Raw genomic sequence first — 25292 nt, forward strand, 5'->3', positions numbered from 1 at the left:
CCACTAAACCAGGATGGGCATCTATTGTAATATTGAATGCAAGACTAAAAAGCCTTGGGCTATATTGGGGGTTTTCTTCTTTCCCCTCGGTGCCTATAGCTGAATAGGGTGTAAAATGTAAAATGTCTTTTATAACAAAATAAAGTTATAAATCCTAGGCCATTTACTGATAAAAATAAATAAATAATTACTATATAATATTATTATTAATATAATAATTATATTATCAGTTTAATATGATATAATATTTTTTTTTTGGCGAAAGTGGCTAGCCTCTAATATTTTATTAATATATATAACTGGTTCATGGAGGAAAGAACCAAAAAGAAAACCTCCAATTATTACCATAATAACAAAAAAGAATCAAAACTTAATGCTATGAGAAACTTAATGGTATGTGAATCCGAAGGATACCCTTATAAGTCGGGTTACAATTGTGAGGAGTTTCTTCAACCAAAAAGTGCTAAGTGATCCAAATTGAGGCAAAAATTACCCATGTACATTAGGCCACAAATGGGCACACTTTCCCAATACAAACCAGATCTATAAAATCACTAACAAAAATATACATTGACTATACATCGTGCTAGACATGACATATATTCAAAACCTTGATTATTTTAATACAACTATACATTCTCAGTGCACATTTTTGCATAGACATGATAGAGAATGGTCGAAAGAATTAAATCCCGATCAATATGCAATCTCAAGCCAAATACTGATGAAAGATGAACAACACCATTCCTCATGCATAGAGGCCAAAATGAAACTGGAGACCACAACCCGTTTTGTTGAGATACCGCCACGATACTAGAGAAAACTTCTTTTGAGATCTCGCTAGCAATTCTGAACATTCTGCACAATTTGCTGACACTCCATAAACCACACGCAACATGTTTTGGCCAAAAAATCCCCATGCTTAGAGACATCACCGTCAACAACTTCATAGGCAGAGGAAATAGGGGAGAATAAAACATAATCAACCCGTCAAACATATTCACCCATCAAAAAGTGCTTCCACAATATGAGTCTTGGCAACACCCAAAATTTCTTGAAGTTTTATTACCCAAAATGCTTATTCCTCCATTGGTGAATAGTTGTCCTATTCGCCCTTCCAGCCAATGTGTATGTTTTCAAGCTCTAGAGCAAGCATGACTACATCATCCTTCATCCACATGTTAAGTAACCTCTCTTTTATGATATCTTAATAATATTAATGCCAGATGAGCCTTCAATATATCAAATCTTTGAAAGGAACTCACACATTCATTATTAGTACATTTATTCACACATGCCTTGATTAAATTCCTCTCTCACTTGGTTAATATTCCAAGTCATAGCTTACTAACATGCACAACACAACATCAATCACAAACCACTTGGAGAATATTCCACCAATTCCTATCATGTGTGGACATGCCCCTTAGCGAGATCTATAGCTAAGGGTAGATGTGGAAACCTATCCAAGTCAGCAATTGCCCTTGAAGAATCCAGATTGCATGATGAATCAAGAATGATATTATCACAGCCAATGTTAGCAAGAATGTTTGCAACAAAGTTACCTTCATGAAGAGTATGGGAGAGGGAGAATTCTGAGAATTATCCATTAACCTCCAAGCACGATGAAGAATGTATGCATTTTTCCAACTACTCGAAGACCTGTTAATACATGCATGTATAATCACCATTGAATCACCCTCGACATGCACCCTATTAACCTTCATCTTTTCTGCTAGTGATAATCCCTGCAATAGAGCTTGAGCCTCTGCGACATTAATTGTACCCAAAGGAATCGGCTATGCCATATATGCAATCATGTTTCCATAATGATCCTGAAGACCAGTCCCAATACCTGATATACTTGGATTTCCATGAGAGTAGTCGTCAAAGTTCAATTATATAAAATGCGAAGAAGGTGGGATCCACTTAACATCTGATCTATTATTGACAACTTTAGTCATGTTACTAGCTACACATTTGTTGGAGAAAGGAGGGACATCCATTTATTTGCAACCAAAATGTCCCACAAAGTAATCACATTGCATTCCAATGTATTCCTAACATGTGCTATGGCAACTTCAACAATGGAGGACTCAATAGAAGCCAACAACACTGTGTCTAATGAAGAAGAGGTATTCCTGAAGATACGCTTATTTCTTTTCCACCATATTGCCCACACCACTAAGGTGGGTGAGCACTTCCACAAGCGTGATTAATATGAATGAGGAACTAAGACTAGTTACCCCTGAAATAGATCCCATAGTGATGTTGGTATTGGCATTAGCACATTAAGTTTATGTAGGATGTGGAACCGACATTCCTGTGCAAATTCACATCTAAGCAAAAAATGATCCACTGTCTTTAACTCCGATTGACAAAATACACGGAAAAGCTGGCACTATGTTCAACTTTTGTAACTTGTCACTTGTTAATATCCTTTGTTTTAATGCCAACCAAGCAAAGCAACTTGTCCTAGGCAAGTCAGATGCATTCTAGCAGAATATATAAGCTCTACATTTGGGTCTCTCTTCTATCATGTTTCTTATCGCCTTATATCCCATCTTAATTGTTTATATACGATCTTTTGTTGTAGCCCAAATGATAGAATCCTGCTGGTTCGAAATGAAAACTTCTCTATCATTCAATAACCTTTGAAATGATGCCTTTTTGTCATAAGGTATTGGAAGATCAGTGGGATCTTTCCACTTTGCTTGTCCTGTGAAGATATCAACCACTCTAATGTAGTCTATTACTACCTTCCCCCATTGTTCTTGGAAAATATGAATACAATTTTCCCAAGGGAAGGCCACGAAAAGCGGGAACCCATCCCACGAGTCTTCCCAAAATAGAGCTCTTTCCTTGTTATTCACTCTCCATGTAATGAATTTGTTATCGCCTCTTCAGAGGAGAGCATGAAGCTCCATATAGCCGATATCTTTGGAGGATCCAAAGACGTGAGGATCTTAGTGGGGTCCTAAGAATCAAGATACATTTGCCAAATTAATTTTACCTCCTAAAGCCCTTTTTTTCTTCGTTAAATCTTGAAGGCCGATTCTCCCTTCCACTTTGAGATAAGACATCTTTTAAAGATATCAATGGGATCTTGGCATCACTTGTCATGTTACTAGACCACAAAAAATCCCTGATAATTTTTTTTCTATTTGCTTGATGATTCTATTCGGAGCTTTGAGTACAAAAAAGTAGTAGTTCGGAATTGTTGATAGGACAAACTTTATAAGAAGAATCCTACCTGATAATGACAGCCACCTAACTTTCCAAGCAGTTATCCGTTGCTTAACTTTGTCAATAATTGATTTCCAATAAGATGCCTTGTTTGATCCTATGAAAAAGGGAATGTCGAGATATTTGGAAGGGAGGATGTCTCGTGAGAATTTCAAAACTGTGCAAATTATATTGGAGATGATAGCATTCGAATTGAAGATGAAGATTTTCGATTTTGAGGCATTAATCTTCTGACCTGAAAATCTTGTGTATAAATCCAAAATAGATTTGATTTGTTTAGCCTCTTTCACATTAGAAGATCCAAACAAGAGGGTATCATGCCTATCCAAAGACCTTGATTATGCGAGTTGTAATGATCCTGTTGAGGGATTCCACCATTAGTATAAAAAGAGAGGGTGATAAAGGGCCCCCTTGTTTGACCCCTTGTGAGGATTTGAAATATCTAGCTAGAGCACCATTAATTATGATGAAAAAAATAAGCACTTAATATACAATTCTTAATCCATCTACACCATTTCTCCAAAAAACCAAATATCCTTAATACTTTCTAAAGGAAAGACCAATTAAGTTGGTCATAAGCCTTCATCATATCCAACCTAACTACAAATACAAGAAGTTGGCTTTCATTAATAGACGGTAGGGCTTCATGAGCTTCTAATGCACCCTCCATGGTTTCCTTTCCAGGAACAAATCCACCTTGCTTAAGGCGATATTATTCTCATTAGAATAGGTTGGAGTCTCAAATAGATAACTTTTGTGATATCTTGTAGATGGTGTTACATAATGAGATGGGTCTAAAGTGTTAAGTAACATGGATCGTTTTTGCAAATGTAATTATATTGCCATTGTTATAGATATTTTCCAAATGCAAATTTGAGGACTCATAAATATGAGAGGAGACATGTCTCTATAGTTAATCATCATTAGTTAGTATATTAATAATACAAATAACCATATATATATATATAATGATGATTTACCATCAATAATGAATCTCATGATCATATCAATTTGATTGTAACTACAAATTTAACACTCCCTCTTAGTTAGGAAGGATTGATATAGAACATATTATGTTCTTGAGTATATGAAGAGATATCATCTCAGTATGATATTCCTAGAATGACATATTTAAGGATATGAACATAAATCCATCAACACACACACATATATTAACATATATTACATTTGGAATTGGCTTCGATTCACAATGAGGCTAAATTTCTCAACACTTCTTTAGCATAGAGGGAATTTAAGAAAATTCTGTAACTTTAATATAAGTTTAAATACCACCTTAAGTGTGGTCTATAATAAATTTTTGTTATGGTGTCCGACAAGATCTGGCCCGAAGAACCATAACAATTTTATTTTACAGTGTCTGGCAAAATCCAGCGCGAAGAACCATGATGAGTTGGTTATCAAGGTGTTTGGCAAAATCCGGCCTAAAGAACCATGATAACACTTGCTCCAACATATTTTGGTGTTAGGAGATAGGTCTACTATTGATGAGATCATCACCTTTCAATAGTTAGCTTCTGTTCGTTATCATAACTTTTGGCACTCTTGGACAACAACTTAATGTAGTTTGTTATGATAACAGGTCCAACTATTGATAAGATCGTCACCTTTCAATAGCTCCCCTATAAATATATACATCAATGAAAGATTGTCACCTTTCATGACATAATCACAACATTATGTAGTCACACCAAGTCAGAGGGTGGACCCACCATAGTTGCTACTAGAGGGTGGAACAAGGGTTTTCGCCTCAAACTTCTCTCTCATAAAGGAGAGCACATTACAAAGAATTTCTCTTAGAACTTCTCCTCATAGAGAAGATATCATCTACAAAGGATTGCATCTCAAAATTTCTGCCCCTAAACATCGATCTTGGGAAGTCAGGTCCTCTAGTTACTTCCTCAAAAAGTCTCTTCATCCAATGATGCTTCTCGAACTCACTCTAAATCTGATATCAATCATTTGATTTTCTAGTGATAAGTCAATACTTCCTCATAATATACATGGGAGTAGGCCCATCAAAATCATACAGTCACACACATGTATTTCTAGACTCCCTCTGAGTATCAATCTACTAAGCTCCTGCGTTGCTTTAGAAGAAGTGTCATACTCCCTCTTAATGTAGAAGAATCTCATAATCTCAATCATCGAAGATGTTTGCTTTAAGAACCTCGTTTTATCCATCTTGATCATCAGGGTCTTTGGAGCTACTATCATTAGATTCAGTTTGCAGGATATTAGGTAACATATGTAAGTACCAAACTTCTTATCTTGTGAGAATATCCTCGAACATAAAGAAAAAATCAAGGCAAATAACACTTATAGTATGTTTAGGATTACAAATAAATGTAAAAAATGAAAATACTTATTTGCACATGAAGATTCATAAATTGTCTTTTAGAATATTTGAGAATGGAATATCTCCCCTCTAATTAAGGTTCAAGTGGGAATGAAACATTGACTATTATTCCCCCCACAATGTAAAATTTCTACTCATTCTTATATTGTTGAACAATTTTGTATCAAATATGACAACTCCTCTCTAAGTTCCAACTTGCTCTTTTTATCCATTGAAGGTCCAAACATTCATTTAGCTTTACAAGAGAAGCGAACATGTCCTTCTATTTTCTCAAACTCGTCCACAATACGCCAATATCTTGATTGATTATGATTGTGCCACATGAAGGATTCTACAACTCATACGTTGAGTTTCATTTATCAAAGAGAGACTCGTAGATGGTTCAAATGAATTCTTAAAACTTCATTAACATCTCACAACAACTCAATATTCCTTTGTTCATGCAAAGGTATTTGTTAGATCTTTTGCTTAAGCCTATATTATGCATCACATAAGATCGTCATCATATATCAAGGGGCATGCCCATTAAAATCACATAGTCCCGAGGTATATTCATGAATCACAATCATTTTGACTACTACAATTTATTGATCATTGAAGAATCCATCTCAACATGGTTCACTCCTCAATCAATATGATCGAGATCACTGAAGGTTGACTGAATCATATCCTCTATTTTATCGCTCTCTTTCAAGGTTGCCTCTAATGAAATGTCAGGCTCCCTCTGAATCTCAATCTCCCTATTCCTACAGTAACATTCTCGAAGGAAAGGATCAAAGCACATAGCTCTTATAATATAAATATAAATAAGAATGTTAACATTAATTAAAATGTTAGTAATTTAACTCACGCTTATTGCTAACAATAACACAAATAATTTTAACATAGCTCTTTTGTTTATATTTCCAATAAAAGAAATAAGAAAACATAATACTCAATCTTTACCTTTCATACTCCCATAATGAATCTCTTTATGTTTAAAAAAATTATAAATTGTCATCATTTCCTTACACTATCAAATATCTACCATAATATGTTAATAATGCAAGGAATTAAAAATAATTACCTTGGACTATTTAACATATCATAATTATGTTCAAGTTAAATAAGAAAAAATATTTATGAACATACCTCTTGAATTTAAATTAAAGATGCATTGAATATGTTGTTACCCACATCGATGCTCATATGCTTCGTTCGACACCTTTACTTTTCAATGGTTCGGCCCATCCTTACATATCGCGTTTACCTTTATTTATTTCACATAATAGCTTAGTTCATAGTGGGTCACCTTTCCATGTGTCATGCTAGGTAAGAATTTGTATGGTGACTTATTTGTCACCTTGACATACCCTTTGATTATCCGGTCACCAATTTGCACCATTACATATACAATTGCTTTTAATGTATATATCTTCCACCCTCTTACAAGATATCATATTGATGTCCTCAATCCTTTATATCGAACTTGATTGGATTGGTATGCGAATGCTTATCTCTATATCACCGTAAACCCTTGTTTTAATATGTTTGAAGGTTTCATGATTGATGGTGATCTTGTGATGGGGAGTTTTCCTCACATAGAGCCGTCTTGCTCTATCCAAGGCTTTCTCTTAGCCTTCCTAGGGTTCTTTCTTGATACACTACTTCAAAGGATCTTTTCCTAGTCCTCTTCAACGTAGAAACTCACCTATCAATTCAAGTTACTCTCCTAATCCTTCAAATCCCAAATATGCAACTATGTGCTTAACAAGCAGACAAACTCACCAAGGGTTCCTAGCAAGGCAAATGAGTGTTTTGACCACCATCACAATGTTCATCATTATTTTCCAACCATTTTGCACCATCTTTCAAAGTCTTAGCCTTCAAAAACACAATCTTGCACTATTTGGTCTTGTAGCCCTATGAGTCTTGATTAGGCTTCCTACAAACAAGGAAATTGAAATAACTCCAAAAACCCCTTAACAAGCCCCTTTGATGCCTTCTAGACTTTGTCTCATAACAACCTAGCCTTATAGATTTTCTAGGTTTTAGCCTCCCATAGTGTCCGTACAGTACCTTTCTAGAAAACCCTATTTTTGAGGGTTTCTAAGGCTTTGTCAGCATCTTCTTCCTAACATGCTGAGAACTCCTCCTTAGACCTTCTCCTCTGGTATCTGGACACTTGACTCCTTCCACTTCATTGCCCCTAACAAGATTGACTCCTACCAATTAGGCAAGCTCATTAAAACTCTCCTGCAAGCATCTCAATCCCTAGCCAAACAACACTAGGCTTGCCTAGGGCTCGCTTGCAAAAATAGAAAACTTGTTCACACAACCATCAAAATGCATATTTACATAATATACAAAGGCTACCCCTTGAATCCCAAAGGCCATTAGGTTTTAACCATGGGTATTCAAGTTATAGCCATTCTTGTTCAGGCTGCTATATACAGACCAGGAGGAAAAGAAAAACTAATCAAATATCTAAATCCTATCAAAATATATTCAAACTCCTCAAGCAAGGGTACACAAATCAGTCACGTGCTATTAGGAAACTAATCATGCAAAACAAATAGGGGATCAATCCAAAGCAACAGGTCTCACACCAAAATTACGTTTCCTGTGTATATTTGTCTTCCTTGCTCATGAACAGTCTGTACAAGACAATTACCAACCCTTCAAAATAGAGTGGTCTCTTCTTATATAACTTATTTCTAACTGTTCAGACCCTTAGGTCGAATCCCAAACCTCTTTAGTGCTTTCTCCTAAAATTGTGGCATAGTTGTCATGACAACTTTGCAAAATTTCAAAGTTGTCATGAGCAACTTTTGCAATTTTTGCAATTTTTGCAAAGGTGACCTTTTTAACCCCTCAAACCTATCTAGTTTGACTCAAATCCATCCAATTTGTTCCAAAAACACCTATGGACCACATTTTAACAACTATTCCTCAATTTTGAGGTATTTTGCAACTTTGACAATAGTTGACCCTATAAGGACTTTATAGCACTAACTAGGACTTAACCACTAGATCATGACCAACACTTGCACTCCACCTTTTACACACTCTCTAAACACACCTTGGGACTTTATAAGTAGTCCTTATTTGGTCAATGGTTGACTAGGCCATTTTACAGCCAAAATTCTTACTAGGGTTTGCCTTTCCCTAAGGTTCTCCTGCACCATCTTGCCTAAACTCACTTTACACAGTTTATATGTTGAGCCCTCACTTATTCATTGGTATGGTCCGCTGCATGTTGTTTTGAAATGCTAAATAAATTATACTTGCCCATATTTAGATTGAATGCAAATGTCACGTAATCTCTTCTTCATATGATTTTTTCCCGTGATTTATCTTTCTATCCTTATGGGTTTGTTGCATACGGTTAAGGGTCTTTGTTCTTCCTTTTCGGTCGATTAATGATAGTATATATTATTCCCTATATTATGCACGTCCATTTGCAATATCCTTTGTGATGTTGAGCTACTATGTCCTTTCACAATTTATCATGGTGCTGCATATGCTTCATACGCTTGTGTAGCTTTAATCTTGTTACAGTAATTGCTGAAGGTATTACGAATAATGTAACTGCTATGTTTGGTGACTGGATGTCATTTCTTCAATTTGATCGCTAATTGGTCCATGTCCAACCCCTCGTCTCCATGGCATGGAATATTTTATATGTAACTAGAATTAATAGTAGATCGCAGTTTGTGGTCACAACACGACACATCATTTGGATCTCAATTTGCAGCAATAATTTGATAATTCCTACCAATTCAGTAGCTTGATTCTTTCTAAATGATTTCTTCCCATCTTCGATGCTATCCTTTGACTTTGGCAATGATTGGGATAATTTTTGTCTTTTCTTGAGGATGCAAGATAGATTCTATAACATTCGCATATCCATAGATTCCATCATTGACAAAATCCAAACTATATTAAGTTTATTTGACACTTCTGAAATAATATTGTATGAATCTGTTTTAGTCTTGTGTAATATCGATGAAGTCAGAGTATACATTCAGTAGACAATATGTTTAAAAATAGAGACTTCGAATACAAACAGGCTGAAGAAAAATTTATGTTTCAACAAGCTCTTTGAGTCTTCTTAATGTTATTCATACCAGACTAACACGATACTCAGAAACCCAATAAATATTTTGCAAACACTGATAGCATACATAAGTGCCTCTACTGTCATAATACAATGTTTGAGATTTGTTACGATATCGACACGCTCCTTTCTTTATGGTATCGTGTGATTTGATCTGAAATATTTAGAATTGTAAATGTTAAACACTCACAATGATATGTATGTAATCAAATGCCATTATAAGTTCAACTTGTCGCTCGCCAATCATTCCATATTAAAACAACACATCCGACTATTACTGCATAAATTCCTAATATAATTGTTGCTTCTCTTTATGAAATGTATTTACTTTCTTCTCCATCACTTGCTTTATTTTTGCAGCCTTGCTCTGACACCATGTTAACTAACATGGATTGTTTCTGCAAATGTAATTATATTGCCATTGTTATAGATATTTTCCAAATGCAGATTTGAGGACTCATAAACATGAGAAGAGACATGTCTCTATAGTTAATCATCATTAGTTAGAATATTAATAATATATATATATATATATATATATATATATATATATTTATCTAATGAGGATTTATCATCAATAATGAATCTCATGATCATATCAATCTGACGTTAACTACAAACTTAACATAAAGTCTGCAAATGTTTGAGGGTCACTGACCTAGGCTTAATTGCAATATTTGTAGAGTCAAAGTTTTTGAGCATAGCTGCATAATATAATTATTATTAATATACTAATTACATTTTTCAATCTTAAATAATATATAATATAGTTTTGTTAATCTAATAATTATATTATCATGACCTTTATATTATCTATGGCAACCTGAAGGGATCCGACCATAGCTACAATAACATCAACACTCTCTTTTTGCTAGGGAGGAATCTTTGTTTTCCCGATGCTATCTATATAAACAAGTCATAATAAAAATTGTTAACCCAATGTCTTCACTTAATAATTTGTATTACTTGAGACATTATTGTGAATTAGATATGTAAGCCTCCCAACATTTCTCCCTCTTAGCTAGAAATGCATCCATATATGAACTTATCATTAAGGTTTACCATAAATATCACAATGAATTTAGGATATCTCTTTATGACATTTCCTTGGATATCACTTCATGCGACATCCACCACAAAAGGTTTTAAGATACCGTATGCGCTATCCTCTAGAATGGATTTATGATATCTATTATTATGGTATATCCGTGGGTAGCACCGTATGTGCTTTCCCACCTTAATGGCATGTCCATGGATATCATCATATGTGTTATCCACCGTGAAGGATTTTAAGACATCTACCATTATGGTATTTCATTATCCATTGTGAAGGATTTTAAGACATCCACCATTATGGTATTTCCTTGGGTAGTACTGTATGTGCTTTCTACCCATAATCGATTTACAATATATACCATTAAGGTATTTCCTTAGGTAGTCACCGTATGCACTTTCCCCCCATAATGAATTTGCAATGTCTATCATTATGTCAAAAACATTTGGATCTCCTCACCCTCATATTTTTTTCACACATTCTATTTTGGTGCCTATCGCTTGCATCACCAAATTGAGGGACTGGACGGTGCACAGTGTGCAAAAGATGCGATCATATCGAGCCTCTACCAAAGCACTTGTAATTGTGCAAACTTACGTGTTGTCCGTAATTACTTGGACAACATTGTCATGATCCATCGACTCTATGGAATAAATGAGAATCCCAACAATGAACTCTGCATCTTTTACTCCCCCTTGATAGTTAACTACCCTCAAAAGCATCGGCTTCTTGCAGATACAACAATCACATTGATTAATGGACGGTTTTTACAATCTTTACATCCATAAGAAATAATAGGCACATGTGTTTACACGCAAGAGCCTCTTATTGGTTTTACTTGGGCCTCTACATTTTTACTCTCATTATGCAATAAGGTGGTACACACCTTTTCATATCGAGGGCTTTGGTAACTAGAAGGTGCATTATTTTTTCCTTGCACCATCTCCCTCAATAAGGTGATCTTACTAAGTTGAATGGAGGACCATTCACATAGATGTAATGTCCAATTTTTTCATCCTCCCTAGATAGCATAGGCAAGAAGGGATGTCTAGAGGTTGGTTGAGTGGGTGGTGTTATTGTTTTTTTGTTTCCCGGTATAACTACCTTATTTCCCTTTTACAACTAATTTTGTTAGCATCTTCTTGTTCTTTTGTGAGTGCTGCTATTTGCCTAGTTGACAACCCCTTCTTATCTGGCTCTAGGTCCTCACACATTAATCCCTTTACCCCCAAAGCGTAGAAAATGAAGTTCGACTCGGTAGGAAGAGCTATATTGTGAAATGCAAACATTACATTTCCAAATAAATCCCCCACCTCCAAGACATTGAGAAATTCTTGTAGTGTGTCTCCATAAAGGAGACCCTTAATTAGTTTTAAATTTTTGAGACCCCTCCCCATCCACTGAGTTTTGATTATTCATTGTTGCAATCTTTAACAAAAACGAGAAAAACATTCTTAAAAACTTCTACAAAGATTTGAAAAAAAACCAAAATTTTTCAAAAACTTGAAACTATTAAAAAACTAAAGAATATGGTTGCGATGCATACCTTAAACACTCAAATCTGCTTTTTGGAAGGTCTTTGCCACACCACAATTGATCTCCTTCGAATACAATCGCCTTACTTCAAACTTGCAAGATGGAGAGAACAAATGTGAAATAAAATATGTTTGGAGGCTCCATATTAGGGTCGTTTTAGGGTTGGGAGAAAAAATAATAAAAATATGCCTTTCAAGTGAGTTTGGGCCCACTTTTCACATTTGGACGTCATGGGTTCGTGGGCGGTCCGCGTGGGTCCACAAGCAGTCCTCCGGGTCCTTGATGGGTTCCCATGGGTTTGTGCTCGGTTTGAATAGGGTCCGCATTTGGATCTGTGGGTCCATTCGGGTTCACAACTTAAGTTACAACCCCTAAGGCATATTCCCCATTCAATACTTAATACAAGCATATACACATTAAAGCGCCCTATCCAATTCTCAAATTTGTGTATTCATTCTTCCAAAAAAGATATTAGTTTGGTCCATGAGGCTTTTAAAGGTCAATGGGTATCAAGTGCATTTAGTTCGCATCCCAGGTTTTTGGTTGTTTTTAATATCAATAGTATCCATCAATCAACTAGCCATGACACGTTATTGCCTATTCATGAACATGCCATTCTATGGTCTCCAAAAACTTGGCTACACCAATGTGGATGAGGAGAATGCATATAAGGGCTTTTTTGATAATTTTGTTGATTATAACATTGCATTCCATTACCAGTTTATTAAAAAGTAATTTATGAAGAATTGAAATTGGCATTAGAGCTCTTTTCAATTTGGTCATTGACTTTTCTTCTTTTTCTTTGGTAATTGATTTTGGTGCTTAAGGACAAGGTGTATTGGAACACATATTAAAACAAAAATGAAGTCCAATTTCATAGTAAAAGAAAGAAAACTTATCAATAGTAAAATACTAAAAACACTCCACATATTACATGCCCCAACCAAGCGACATGATTTTCAAAGTGAATATATTATATTTTTGAATTGGGACAAATTTTTCTTCTACAATAAAAAGAGTGTCAATAGAAGCACTGTAGAAGTTGGTATCTAAAGAGTGAATACAATAAAAATGATGATAAATCTATGTAGGAGAAGCAAACTCAAAATACATAAGAAATATTTCCTTGGCAAACCCTTGAGGAAAAATCCCATCAAAACGACATTCATTTGTTGTATTAACTCAATTGGACACAATAGACCTGGTATTTTACATCAGTTGTAGTAAGCCCTAATCCATATGTGCAGATTTCTAGACACAATTATACAGGAAACCCTTAATTAGGCTTACAAAACAATGGGTGTCCGTGTGAGCAAGTGGTGTATACCCTTGTCTTTTGTGTTTCCAAACTAATGTATTAGGACTTCAACTTGTAGTTGTATGGTACTTTGGTGTGATGCCATCATACTACTTGGCCCAGATGATTCGACTTCTTGTGGGATGTTGACATTGATGGAGTTTACTATTTCTGTGCCATCTCTAGAGCCAAGAGCTGACTGAAAAATGAGACTGAACTTTTTTTTTCCTTTGATGTGGTGTGTTATACCCTAAGTTGCTGGTTCGGGTTCAAATTCGGGTACGAGTTCATGGATTTGGGCAATTTTTTTATTTCCATTTGGGTTCATGGCAGGGTTATTTTTTGTGTGCATCAAAATATATATATATATATATATATATATATATATATATATATATATATATATATATATATATATATATGCATTATACACAAAAAAAAAGGAGGAACGTATATAATTGCAAAACTAAATCATTTCATAGTATGAATATATGTTGCTTGATCATTGATCAATGCCAAATGTCAAAGATAAACATTTAAATACTTGCTTATTGATCTATGTTCATGATTCTAAAGAAAATTATACGTTGAATTACTGAATTGCAAAATGAAATTTCAAAACATAGATTAGTTCTTCAAATAATAAAGTTTGAAACATAATGATAATATTATAACAGTGACAAGTGTTTAATAGTTTATCATTGTATCAAGGCCCTTCAAGGGTCAAATATGATTCTTGGAAGGATTCGTGACTCCACATTCAACCTCTAGCACCTTCTCTTCAAGCTTGCAAAATGGACACACCAAAATGAGAGAGCAAATGAGAAATAAAATGTGTTTGATGTATTCTAATAGGATCCTCTTAGGGTTAGAAGAAAAAATAATAATAATAAAAATGACATTGTGTTTTTAACATACTTTTTGGCCAATGGGCTGTGGGTCCTTGATGGCCATGCAGGGTCCTTAATGGTCCTTTTGTGTCCGTGCCACAGACTGTGGGTCCTTGTGGGTCCACAGACTCACAAGGATACACAGACCATGGTGCGGACCTTGCCTGGACCCAACACGAATCCGGACCTGAGAAGGACCTGGACCTAGACCTGGCTGGCAGGGTCTGAACCCAGTATCATAGGTCATACCTTATAACAAGAGATTAAAGAGAAGTTAAACTTAGAATGAATTCCTTTCCAATGAAAGTGCATTTGGATGCATTGTAGTTCTGCTGATGCTATTTGAGAATGAGGAAGTAGAGTCACAAGCTAAATATGATGGATTATGGATGTTTGTACGCACCTTTCCATGGGAGCTATCTGTAAGTGTAATGGTGTAGTTTACTGCAACCTCTATTGTCCATGGGTATTTACTTTTGCCCTCTGCTCCTCCTACCCTCCCATCTGCGGGACACAATAGTGATGTGCCAAAAAGAGTTCAAATGGGCAATTCAAACCATAGATATGTGCTCAAAGTTGAAATTCCCCCTCTAGCCCAAAATGCACAAGACCTCCATTTATGCTTTCAATGCATTAATGTGGGAAAATAATTTTTTAAAGTTCACCATATATCTGAATGCTTTTTGAGATGTAGCGAGAGGGTGATTTTTGAGAGCATTGAAAGCATGTGGAACTGGTTAGCTGGTTTGGCTTGAACAATATTTCTATTTTAAGTCCTCACATGAAAGTATGAATACTTAAGTAGAGCAGAATGGACCCCCTGATGAAACTTATGAAGACCTTAATTGAGCTCCAGTTTGCCATTCACTGCCATTGAGAAGTGCAGTGATGTAAAGCAGGCAGAAATTATCATTCCAGCATCAAATCCAAATACTTGAGTAACTAAATTGGAGCCCCTAGTTGTATCTGTCAGAAGTTCTGAACATACAATTCGATGAGAGCCTGTTGTTGATTTTGATGATAAAAAGAATAAGTAATTTTCTACTTCCACGATGCTGTCAGTTCTTTCATATCTCTGAAGAAAAGCTTATTGAACTGATGATAAATGATATTCTCATTGGGAAACAGGTGTGACAGATGGGTCGTGACATATGATATGATTTTGTAAGTAATTTTACACAGAGAAATGGATCATAAATTCTCCAGCTTGCACACTTCATTATAATAGGAAGAAAAAGTTAAAAACAACTTGGTTCACTTTATTTGGCATACAATCTTATACTGCTTGGACTATTTTACCACCGCTTGGTGGATCCTGTTTAATGTTTTCTCAGAAGACCTGGAAAAATTGCATTAGAAACAGTCTTGGAATTTCTTTTTCCATGACCGAATGGACTGTGAAAAAATATGTGGTCCTGGACTGAGCTTCTTATAATGTCTGTTTTAGAGTGGATTATTCTGAAGTTCAAGAAATCTGTAGCCTCGTGAGGTGTTTTATTTGAGCCCTTTACGACCTGTTTGCTTAACAATTTTAGTTGAGAGATTGAGTCGATAAGGCATTTATTAAAAAATGGTTATGAATCCATTTTGTGTTTGGATCTCCTTGTTTAATCCATGCTATTCTGGATTTTTGCTTCCATTGGGATTCCTCTTCCTGCCACAGTAACAAAGGAGTAATAATGGGCTGTTGTTCCAACTTCCTTTCACTCTGTCTGAATTAGAACAGTTTTCTCTAACGTGTTGCTGCAGAGTATCAAATTCATAGAACAGCTGCCCAAATTTGAGCATATTGCCAAAACCATTTTCTCACTTCTCATCAATGAATTGGAAAGCAGCAAATATTTGCATTAGAGTATCAGATTCTATAATTTTAGATCATTGTCTAGCTTTTCTCTTCAAGGTAAGATGCTCTAATTAATAAAAAATAACAATAATTTTTAAATTCAAAAATATATGGTTAAAGCATCCTTCTTTGAAACATAATTCATCATTGTTGAGAGAAAAATTCCTATCCAGTGATTTCATGATTTGCAGCTTATTCTATTAAAAGTACACTCCATCAGGATGAGCTGAGCGTAGGTGGCATCCCCTTATACTCTTCCTCAAATCAAATTTTGTCTAAATGTTTTTTAGTGGCCATGTGTTTTTAGTATTTACTTCCGAAGTTCATCATATACAGGTGCCTTGCTCATGTGCCCACATTAATACATGGGGTGTTAATAAAGGCCTCTTCTTAATGCAGCATAGGCTCCCATGGTTTCTTGCAAAATTTATTTCCTGTACCTAATTATCCATGGGCATTTCAGCAAGGTTTCTCTTTTTGGGGGATGCAACACATATATTGTATAAGATTTGTGCTCTGGAATAATGCTGCAGGATACATTGGAAACTTATATAAATATTAAGTAATTATATTTGTATTATTACCATTTATAATTCTATATTACTATTATAATATAAATATATGAATATAATAGATATATCATATTAATATTTCTACATAATATTATATTTTTATATTAAAACATAATACTATAATATTGTAGTCATATTTATATTAGCTTGTTGATTAAATAAGAGTGAAAACAATGGTACCAAAGGCCCAAAAGTCAGACCATAAACTGGTCACGGACACAACACAAAAGCTTAATAAACTACCAGCTAACAGAAGTAACAGACTCACAGCAAAGAGAGTACTGAACACAGTACTGAAAGAACCAACAACTGACTGACAGGAAAACTTGCCAAGTCACAAAGGCTGGACACGGCCTCCAGTTTTTCTAATATCACGTGCAGTGTTGCATTCAGAGAATTTGACTCTACTGGAATCTTCCATGACAGCTTTCCCTTTTTTAGAGCTGGCTATGTCATCCTTCTACAGAAGCTTGAAGCTTGTGGCAGAGAAATTGAGGCTTTCTTTGCTCAGATTAACTATATTGTTGATATTATCATATTACACATTAATTTTATTAATATTTTGCAAGGTTTATGAATATATTTATATCCAAACAAAGACTTGACACTATAGCTTTTAAATGATATTGTTTGTGTAGTGTCTAATTTAAAGCTTCCCAAGTTCCCCAGGATCTTCGACTTCAGCTAATGCATTTTCTAGACATTTATCAGTTTGTGTAGTTTGTAAATTTTCTAATGTTTATAAATAGTGTTTTAAAAATATTAAGAATCATCTATGTTGTTCCCTGTATGTGTGTGTATTAAACCCAACTAGATTCATGAACTGAGGATCCAAACCAAAACCGACAGCATAGCTTTTAAATGATATTGTTTATGTAGTTTGTAGTTCTTTATTTTTATCTTCCGTACTTCATAGACATTTGTCAGTGCAATTTTTGTCACCTTAGTTATGCCTTTTGCGGATTACAAGGTCATTCCAATTTCCATTATTCTGTGTCCAGGCCTTGAAAAAATTGGGAAGTCTACAAGAAGATGGTTTTTCTGATAGTTGGATGTACTTTCTGCTTTGGAACTGTTATTTTCGCTTGTTCTTCTTCATAGCATTGTGTAGAAAATTTCTTCTAGCAGGATTCATTATAGCAATATACAATCTGCCTCAAATTTTTCTGAAAGCTGAACTCTATCTGGCCTGATTATTACTCTATTTGTATGACATGGCATGTTTGTTTTGTTGGTCATAGCATGTGCAATGTGATTCCTACGTGTATGAGATGGGCAAGAGAGATTTTATACCATACCTCAAATATATTGTTCAAATTTTGTTTCCCTTCTCAGCCTTGCGAGAGCCTAGGAATAAACCTGGCCTTGCCTAATCATCCAATGAGTATATTAATGATTCCAAAAGTCATCATTTGTAGCAAGTTATTTAGTCTTCATTCCATGCCATCCTTATATTTTCTACGTAACTTTGAACCACTTGCTTTTTCATTCTAAGTAGATTTGATCCTTGTAACATCAACAAATAGACCTCTTGGGATATTAAAAATGGACCATATGATGTTTAAGTCAAGCTAGAAGACAATTGAGTGGCATTTTTATTTTGGTTTCGTTCGTTCTTTATGACTAAGGTAGAAGCCTGATTAAAAAATGTATTCTATTGCAGTCTTTGTGCAAGTATGCAAGTGGAACTAATCCCATAACAGGTATCAGCACAAGGAAGAGTTTGGGCTGTGGAAATACTCGCCGTAATGCATATGGATCACCATCTGCCCCTTTGTTGAGTGCTCCACCAGAAAAATTACTTGATCGAGATGGGTTTTGTGATCCAGCTACAGGTTTGTGTGATGCCTCGTCCAGTAAATGAAGAACCTTGAAAAACGCCATTGTAGCTTTCTTTGCATGTACATTATAATGACGTTAAAAGACACAGTACTGCATTGCAAGATCCTGTTCGAGAAACCTCATAAACACACCTCTTAAGACTACATCCTGTACTATTTTGTTTAGTGAGCAATCGTATCACATATCATTAGCACCGCTGACGAATTAAATTGCTTTTTTTTCACAAACAGTTGGTACAACTGTATGAAAGATGAAAATAAGTTATATCGATGTCCATGTATTGAGGCCTTAGTCGATTACACCTATTTTGATTTGTGTAGGATTCCATAATGTATAATGAAAAATAGTTCACTGCTTTACAACATTTATGATGTGCATGTGTTGCAACTTGGTTTTAAGAACACAGATATGAGAGAATTAACGGTAGCATTTCAATTACTTTTGGTAAACAATATAAAAGGCATAACATCACAAAGTGAAGCCAACTATGATTAATTGAAAAAATTATTGGGAAGCTAACACTCAAAAGGGTATAATTTGACTTATCTTTATGTTCTTTTCTTTAATTACTCCCCATCAGTAACAAGACAAAGTAATTTGTCCATTCTAATTAACCTATCTATGTTTCTGAAAATTTCTCTTGATAATTGTTTTCTGCAATGCGTCAAGAAAATACCAAATTGGTTACAGATGTAGCCCAAACCCTTCAAAATAATAACTCAGAAAATATTAACACAACATAGATTTCCAGAATACCAGATTCTTCATTAAACTTCTTCAACTCTACTCTGCCTCTACAATGAAAGTAAACTACTTATTACAATTCGAAAATTACCATATTTGACAGATTTTCAATAAAACAAATTTTTACCATTTTTGGTAATTTTTAAAACCCATCCTAAGAATTTTGATTTTTCTCAAGAAAAGCCCCCAACTAAGGCAAGATGAATTGCCAACTAATCTACGAAATCAAGAATATGATTTCAGAGTTATTATAAAAGCAACTTTCTAAAAACAAGAAAAAAACATAAAAATCCAATTTCAGAGGCCAAGATGATATTTCGAGCTCTCAGAAAAATGTCAAAATGACCACCTATAGAGCTGAGCTCTATCGGCAATCCAAATAACTCCTCACACAAAGTTGACTGCAAAATTTCAGCCAAAACTTACATCCAAGTCAAAAGTTATGACTTTTGGAAGTTGATGCATCATTCTCCCCTTCTTGAAAGAAACACAGCTCTTGCAAGTGGCTGTCTGTGAATTGCTGTAATTTTATTGGATCTAACTGCATTACTGCCTACTTAGATAACCATGTACTCCCTATTTTAGGTAACCCATCCCACTGTATCAGATATCTGTTATGTTGACCATGCCCTTGTGGAGGTAGTCTGCTTGTCAAGAATTTTGGGAATCTTTTCCTTATTCTTATTGGGAAGTTGGTGTTGCCAATCTACTCCCTGGACATCATCTACACTTGGAACATCTCCATGGAATTTGTATAAATCAAAAACATTAAAAACATTACAAATGTCAAGATTTGCTGGTAAGTTAACCTCATAAGCATTATTATTAATCTTTTTGATGATTTTGCACGACCCGATCTTTTTATACTTCAATTTATGATATGTGCATATAGGAAATCATTCATGCCTCAAGTAAACCATCACCAAGTCACCAGCAACAAATATTTGTTGTCTCTGAGTAACATCTGCAACAATATTGTAACTCGCATTACTATCCTATAACTTTTGTTTGACATCTTGTTGGAGCTAGTGAAGGTGTTCGACAAAGGCAACTCCATCATCACTAATTCTGTCTCCCAAGGGAAGTGACACAAGATCTAGAACACCTTGAGGGTTTCGACCATAGACAATTTGAAATGGAGATTTTTCGGTGGATATGTTAACATAAGTATTATAGGAAAATTGTATCTGGGGCAATGCCAAGTCCCACTATTTAAGCTTCTCCCCACAATGCAGCGTAACAGATTTCCCAAGCTCCAATTGACTACCTCTGTTTGTCCATCAGTTTGAGGATGATAGGCACTACTAAAGTGTAACTTTGTTCCTATGACAATGTGAAAACACTTGACATTGATTTTGAACTATGACAACAACTTATCAAAACTTCAAGTGACTTTGATATTGCAAATTATTCAATTCAATCAAACTTCTGCTGCCAATGAATAAGGCATAATTGGGAAACAATGAAACTTCAACAGAGAAATGGAAAGCATCTCATAACCCTACTGTTATAGAAAATTCTTCTCGCAAAGATTCTTGTTCTTTCTTTATCTCCCCAGCAGAGTCCTCCAGAGAGTCCTCCAAAAATGACTCAAGAACTTAGTGTCTCTATTACAGGTAATGGTCTTTGGAAGGTCATATGGATGAACAACTTCTGAGAAGAATAGTTCTGCTACTCTAGTTGCATCGTTGGTCTTTTTAAAAGCAATAAAGGACCATTTTTGAAAATCGATCAACAACCACAAAAATAGAATCATTACCTTGCTGTGTGTATGGGAGACCCAATACAAAATCCATACTCAAGTCGGTCCATGGTTCGGTGGGTATTGGTAAAGGCATGTATAGTCCTGTGTGTCCTTTAGCCACTTGACAGATTCTGCACCTTGCCACATATTTAGTGATGTCCCTCTTTATCTTAGGCCAATAATACTTATCTTCAACCAAGTTTATTGTTTTGTCCTTTCCAAAGTGTCTAGCTAGTCCACCACTGTGAAATTCCCTAATAATGTTTTCCAACATGGATCCACCTAGTATACATAGTTGTTTACGCTTAAAGAGGTAACCATCCTGCATAAAATAGCCACCTTTCACATGATCCAACTTACTAGAAGATGAAGCCTTTAGCTATTCTACAATTTCCCAGAAATCATCATCAGTTTCATACAAGGCCTTAATAGTATCAAAACCAATGACCTCAGTTTCCATTGTGGTTCATATATGCGCTTGCACAAGGCATCAATAACTTGATTTTTTTTCCACAACTTATGTTTCAGGACAAAGGTATATTCCTGTAAGAAAGATACACACTTGGCATGTCGACTATTCAACTTCTTTTGAGTGTTGAGATATTTTAGAGCAATATGATCAGTAAATAATACAAACTCGCGTGGGACCAAATAGTGCCTCCAATGTCTTAATGCTTGAACAATTGCATAAAACTCTAGATCATAGGTAGAATAATTCTTTCTTAATTCATTTAATTTCTTGATAAAGAAGGCCACATGCTTACCTGCTTGGCTAAGAACAAGGCCTATCCCAACATGCGAAGCATCACACTTCAAAAGCTTTGTCAAAATTTGGAAGTGTCAATATAGGAGCTTTAGTTACCTTTTTCTTCAAGAATTTAAAACTCTCTTCAACATCTGTTGTCCATGTGAACTCCCTTCCTTTGGTACAGTTTGTTATGGGTGCTACTATACTGCCAAAATTTTGGATAAACTTTCACTAGAATGTTGCCAACCCATGAAAACTTCGTACACTTGTTATACTAGAAGGAGTGGGCCATTCTAGGATTGCTCTTACCTTTTTCTGGGTCCATTTGAACACCAGCTTGATAAATGACAAAGCCTAGAAAGGTCAAACTAATTTGCATGAACCTACACTTCTTCAAGTTTGCAAAGAGCTTCTCCTTTCGTAAGACACTTGAGATGATCCTTAGGTGTTGTAAGTGTTCTTCCTTGCCTTCTACTATAGATTAAGATATCATTAAAGTAAACTACAACAAACTTACCAATGTAAGGTCGCAACATTGTATTCATCAATTGCACAAATGTGCTAGGTGCATTCGAAAGCCCAAAAGCCATAACCATTCATTCGTACAAATCATCTCTTGTCTTAAATGTTGTCTTCCATTTATCTTCCTCTTGAATGTGGATCTGGTGGTAGCCACTTCCGAGATCAATCTTGTTGAAGTACTTAGCCCCCACTAATTCATCCATCATGTCCTCTATCCGAGGAATAGGAAACCGATACTTGATGGTAATCTTATTGATTGCTCTGCTATCAGTGCACATCCTCCATATGTTATCCTTCTTTGGAGTCAACAATGCGGGTACTACACATGGACTCATGCTTTCCCTGACCAGACCCTTTTGCATCAGTTCTTTCACTTGTCTATAGAAACCACAGATCTCTCTATAGAAATTGTTGAGCACATTTAAGTGGTCAAAAAATGGTCATTTCAAAGTGTCATTGATACTCACCATGTTCTTGCACCAACAATTGTTCATTAAGAAATGTCATTACTTGGGGATAGATGTCCTAGTAGTTGTTATGAAAAATCCAAATAGTGGTGCACAAATGGGCCAATTACCAACCCAAAAAGCTGAATCAAAATGATTGGCTATTAGTACATGTGTGATCGACCATTGATACACATGTTATCATTTTTGGGGCTCCTCTGATATTAGTAATTGAGGGGTCAATATGACAAAAAGGTCACGATTATTGAACCCCTAATGGTGGTTCTTTATGCTATAACTAGTGGTTCTTATTTAATTATTCAATTATTTGGATTTGACATCACTACACTTTTAATGACAAACTAGAACTTAATTAAGGTCTTCATAAGGTTTATTAGTGAAATCCATTTTCCTTAAGCATTGATATTTTCTTGTGTGGGCTTAAAATAGTAAATATTGTCCAAGTCAAACTAGATAACTAGTTTCACACGCTTTCAATGTTTTGACGAATTAAAAAAAAGCATTATGTAAAATAATATGATAAAAATGAATTAAAACAACTTTTAAGCCAATAGGCTATTTGTGGGAGCTTTGCTCTTGAGAAATATCATGTCAAAAACTTGTTAGCCTATCTGTCTGACTTTTTTTTTGCTGATTATACAATAATGTGAAATGAAAAACAAAGAATAAAATTAGCAATTTAGAATTAGCAGTCTAGAAGTACATTTGCTAAAAAATAGAAACAACCAAACAAAAAACTACACAAATCTACAATCCATCGGAAATAGAAATGCGATACTCAGAGTTTCTAACATATATTATTTATAAGATATTATGTTTTTCTTAACATAATAAGTTTGCCTAAAAATCTATGATAAAAGTCATGAAACATGAGATAAGGTCTTTAATGACTTTAATGCATATGTTGTTGCATGCAAAGAAGACATTATGGGTTATCTTCTTACCTTCAGTTGTTCTTTTTGGTGCAATGAGTTTTTCGAGGGGATTCCTTCATCATAAATTAGCAATGGTCTCTGCAACTCAAGAAACTTCATATGAACCAATGTTTAAATTTTGCATGATAATTCCTAGTTGCATGTATTATATGACACTTGAATGGTAAAAGGTGTAATTCATTATTAATCTAGCTCTATGGTTATTGGCAGTTAACAATAAAGATTAAGCTTCTAATAGTTTATTTAGAGAAATGATTACATACAATAAACTATTTGCATTTAAAATTAAAGAATATAGTAGTTTGGTAAGATTTGAAATCTAGAATAGAATTTGGCACTCAACGATTATTTCATTATGAGAATATGTAGTTTGTATTATTGTACAGATGAAGGATGAAGATCCTCATATTTATTTTGAATTGAGAAGAGGACTAATAATTTTAATCTGTTTTTAAAATTTTAAATATTTTTGGATGAAGATCTTGATATTTGTTATATTTTTTTTATCAATAAATGACAAAGCCTTTATTATTATTATTTTTTTTTTTCAAATTACATTTTTTTGTCTCCATTCAAAGTGCATGCATTGGGGCAAAAAGAATGGGGAAGAAAACCCTCAGGTACACCTTCTATACTAAGAGATTACATCTGTCTCCATATTAGAAGTGCTAGAAGGGCATCAAGCTCTTTACACAAAATAATCTTGAGAAGGGTGTTCCCTTCTCTACCTAACGTGCTGCTTGTAATAACTATAGGAAAAGAATAGGTACACCAACCTCCCAATTTGGAGGACTTAGAAAGGCATTCCCTTCTTTACATTAATCAAAATCATAATGAAGCTTTAAATACTGAAATTTGATATCCTAAGATCCATTGATAGCCCAACTGTTGTAAAGGCTCTGTTTTGAACAGAAGTCGACTTTCCTGCAATAAATTTTTATTTACCTTCTAGTATGAAATTATTAATCTTGCATCAAGCATTTGCTATCCAGAGTATATTAGAGCTCATATGATTCATATTGTGATATCTATATACAAAACATTATATGATAGCAATTCAAAGAATTAAAGAAAGGAAATACTATCCTTGTTCTTTGCATGCCTCTTCCCTGTATTATTTGAAAAAACAATTAAAAATACTCAAACACTACTAATTCACCCTACATACATAAAACTTGTGATACCAAAGAAAAAGCCTAAATTGCACATTTTAGAGTCCTAAAGCTAATGATCAATATGGTTTGAAAGCAATGACTGGGACAATCAATCATATGATGCTATGAACATGAAATGCAAAAATGAGATAACATTGTAAGACACTCCCCAAAATCCAATAAGGAACACCACTTATATTGTCATCCCTGTAATATCTCTCA

At 34.8% G+C, this 25292-nt stretch overlaps 1 protein-coding gene across 1 annotated transcript in view; it reads left to right on the forward strand.

Moving 5' to 3' along the window:
- Positions 1-19120, forward strand: part of LOC149534570 (Pentapeptide repeat-containing protein) — a 90067-nt gene extending 70947 nt beyond the window's left edge. Inside the window, exon 7 of the mRNA XM_089803885.1 lies at positions 18578-19120. Coding sequence (XP_089660011.1) covers positions 18578-18778 — 201 coding nt within the window. The 3' untranslated portion in view covers positions 18779-19120. The remainder of the gene's footprint in view (positions 1-18577) is intronic.
- The last annotated feature ends 6172 nt before the right edge of the window (positions 19121-25292 follow it).

This window comes from Cupressus sempervirens, chromosome 10 (assembly GCF_028749045.1).
Source record: "Cupressus sempervirens isolate cs-2001-9-10 chromosome 10, ASM2874904v1, whole genome shotgun sequence".
Lineage (NCBI taxonomy): Eukaryota > Viridiplantae > Streptophyta > Pinopsida > Cupressales > Cupressaceae > Cupressus > Cupressus sempervirens.